The sequence below is a fragment of the Mustela erminea genome, chromosome 14 (genome assembly GCF_009829155.1).
Source record: "Mustela erminea isolate mMusErm1 chromosome 14, mMusErm1.Pri, whole genome shotgun sequence".
Lineage (NCBI taxonomy): Eukaryota > Metazoa > Chordata > Mammalia > Carnivora > Mustelidae > Mustela > Mustela erminea.
In genome coordinates, this window is record NC_045627.1 from 53,305,452 (window position 1) to 53,307,648 (window position 2,197).

Here is a 2,197-nt window from a genome sequence, read left to right on the forward strand (position 1 = left end):
AGAGAAGCAAAGGCAAAGAAATGAAATCAAGTATAGTATAATTTATCCCCACTATTCAAATTCTGTACTGTCATTCACCTGTTGTTTTTTTCTCCAGTTGTATATACAAACATGAGTATTTTTTCTTAAACTCAAAATGAGATACCTTTGTATACACTACTTTTGAATTTTCTTTTTTTTTTTACTTTTGAATTTTCTTCATTCTATTTTAATAACACCAGTAAAACCCCTCTACCTTCATTTTGATAGGTATAGAGCATTACTCTATATTAATACATTATAATATACTGACCTTTAAAAGTATAGTTGCTTTTCCATTTTCAGTATTGTAAATAATGCTGTGATGACATCTTGAAGATGCTCTTAATTATTTCCTTAGGCTAAATTCCTAAAAGTGGAGATTCTGGCTCTTATTGAATATGAATTTTAAAAGGCCTGCCTCTTGGCACCCATGCTATTGTTCGTCAAAACCAGACTTTTCAAACTTTGCCAAATCATGGTTCATAAAGATTGGGTTGTTGATTTAACTTGCATTTTTTTGAGGTTGAATGATGCTTTATGAGTTTAATTGGCCACTTATACTTACTTTTTATATGCTAAATGTTCATGCCCTTTGCCTAATGTCCTATTGGCATGTTTCTCTTCCTTAATAAATCCCAGTACATCTGTATAATATTGCTCATGGCATGATGTCAAGTTTGAATAAGCAATAGCAGCCTAGTTTAGAATACCTCTCATTTCTCTCTCTAGCCTGGAAATCACATGAAGCTGTGGGTAGAAATTCACCTGATAGTCCTGGAAACCCCTCTCAGCCTAAGGACCATGAGTAACCAGACACTAGTAACAGAATTTATCCTGCAGGGATTTTCAGAGCACCCAGAATACCATGTGCTCTTATTCAGCTGTTTCCTCTCCCTCTACTCTGTGGCTCTCATAGGTAATATTCTCATCATTTTGGCCATCACCTTCAACCCTGGGCTTCATACCCCCATGTACTTTTTTCTGTGCAACTTGGCTACTATGGATATTATCTGCACCTCTTCCATCATGCCCAAAGTGCTGGAGGGTCTGCTGTCAAAGGACAGCTCCATCTCTTACGGGGGCTGCATGGCCCAACTCTATTTCCTCACATGGTCTGCATCCTCTGAGCTGCTGCTCCTCACGGTCATGGCCTATGACCGGTACACAGCCATCTGCCATCCTCTGCATTATAGCACCACAATGAGCAAGGCATTCTGCTGCAAGCTGGCTACAAGTGTATGGGTGCTTTGTGCCTTCAATGCGGCCATCCACACAGGGCTGATGCTACGGTTAAATTTCTGTGGCCCCAATGTCATTACCCATTTTTTCTGTGAGGCCCCTCCTCTGCTGCTTCTCTCCTGTAGCTCCACCTATGTGAACAGCATCATGATTGTCCTGGCTGATGCGTTTTATGGCATATTGAACTTCCTGATGACCATCGTGTCATACGGCTTTATCATCTCTAGCATCCTCAAGATGCGGACTGCAGAGGGGAAGAAGAAAGCCTTTTCCACCTGCTCCTCCCACCTCATTGTGGTGTGCATGTATTATACTGCTGTCTTCTATGCCTACATAAGCCCAGTCTCCAGCTATAGTGCAGAGAAGAGCAAGTTGGCTGGTGTACTGTATACTATGGTGAGCCCTACACTCAACCCCCTCATCTATACTTTAAGAAACAAGGAGGTCAAGGCAGCCCTCAGGAAGATTTTCGCCTTCTCCAGAAGTTAATTTCTGTCTTTTGAAGCTTTTGTTGGAGACTACATGTTGAAGTCCACAGTGGTTTCAGAGACTGTCCAGTGAATAAGGTTTTGGAAACTACCACTAATGACTCAGTGTGTTTACTAATAGATTCTCTAATGACTTGAAGAGCCATTATTGTCATTCATCTTGCTTTCTTGTAATCTTGTAATTTTTATATTTTCTACATTTTGTAATGATTTAAAAAATAAAAAAAATTTAAATGAGCATTGAGTGATTGAAAACACATTACTCATTTGATAAAACAATGCTCATTTGATTATATCTTTAGAAAATTCAGTTTAAGGGGTGCCTGGGTGGCTGTTGTTAAGCATCTGCCTTTGTCTCAGGTCATGATCCCAGGGTCCTGGGATAGAGCCCCACATTGGGTTTCCTGTTCAGCGGGAAGCCTGATTCTCTCTCTCCACTCCCCTGCTTG

The 2,197-nt window shown here is 40.3% G+C and overlaps 1 protein-coding gene across 1 annotated transcript; it reads left to right on the forward strand.

The window, feature by feature from the left end:
- The first annotated feature begins 762 nt into the window (after nt 1-762).
- On the forward strand, nt 763-1,749 carry LOC116572802 (olfactory receptor 13A1-like). Its single transcript, XM_032312168.1, has one exon. The coding sequence runs from the start codon at nt 763-765 to the stop codon at nt 1,747-1,749; it is 987 nt and encodes a 328-aa protein (XP_032168059.1).
- The last annotated feature ends 448 nt before the right edge of the window (nt 1,750-2,197 follow it).

What these genes read in the sequence shown, in the direction of transcription:
- LOC116572802 (XM_032312168.1), top strand. Translation starts at nt 763, where the DNA reads ATGAAGCTGTGGGTAGAAATTCACCTGATAGTCCTGGAAACCCCTCTC.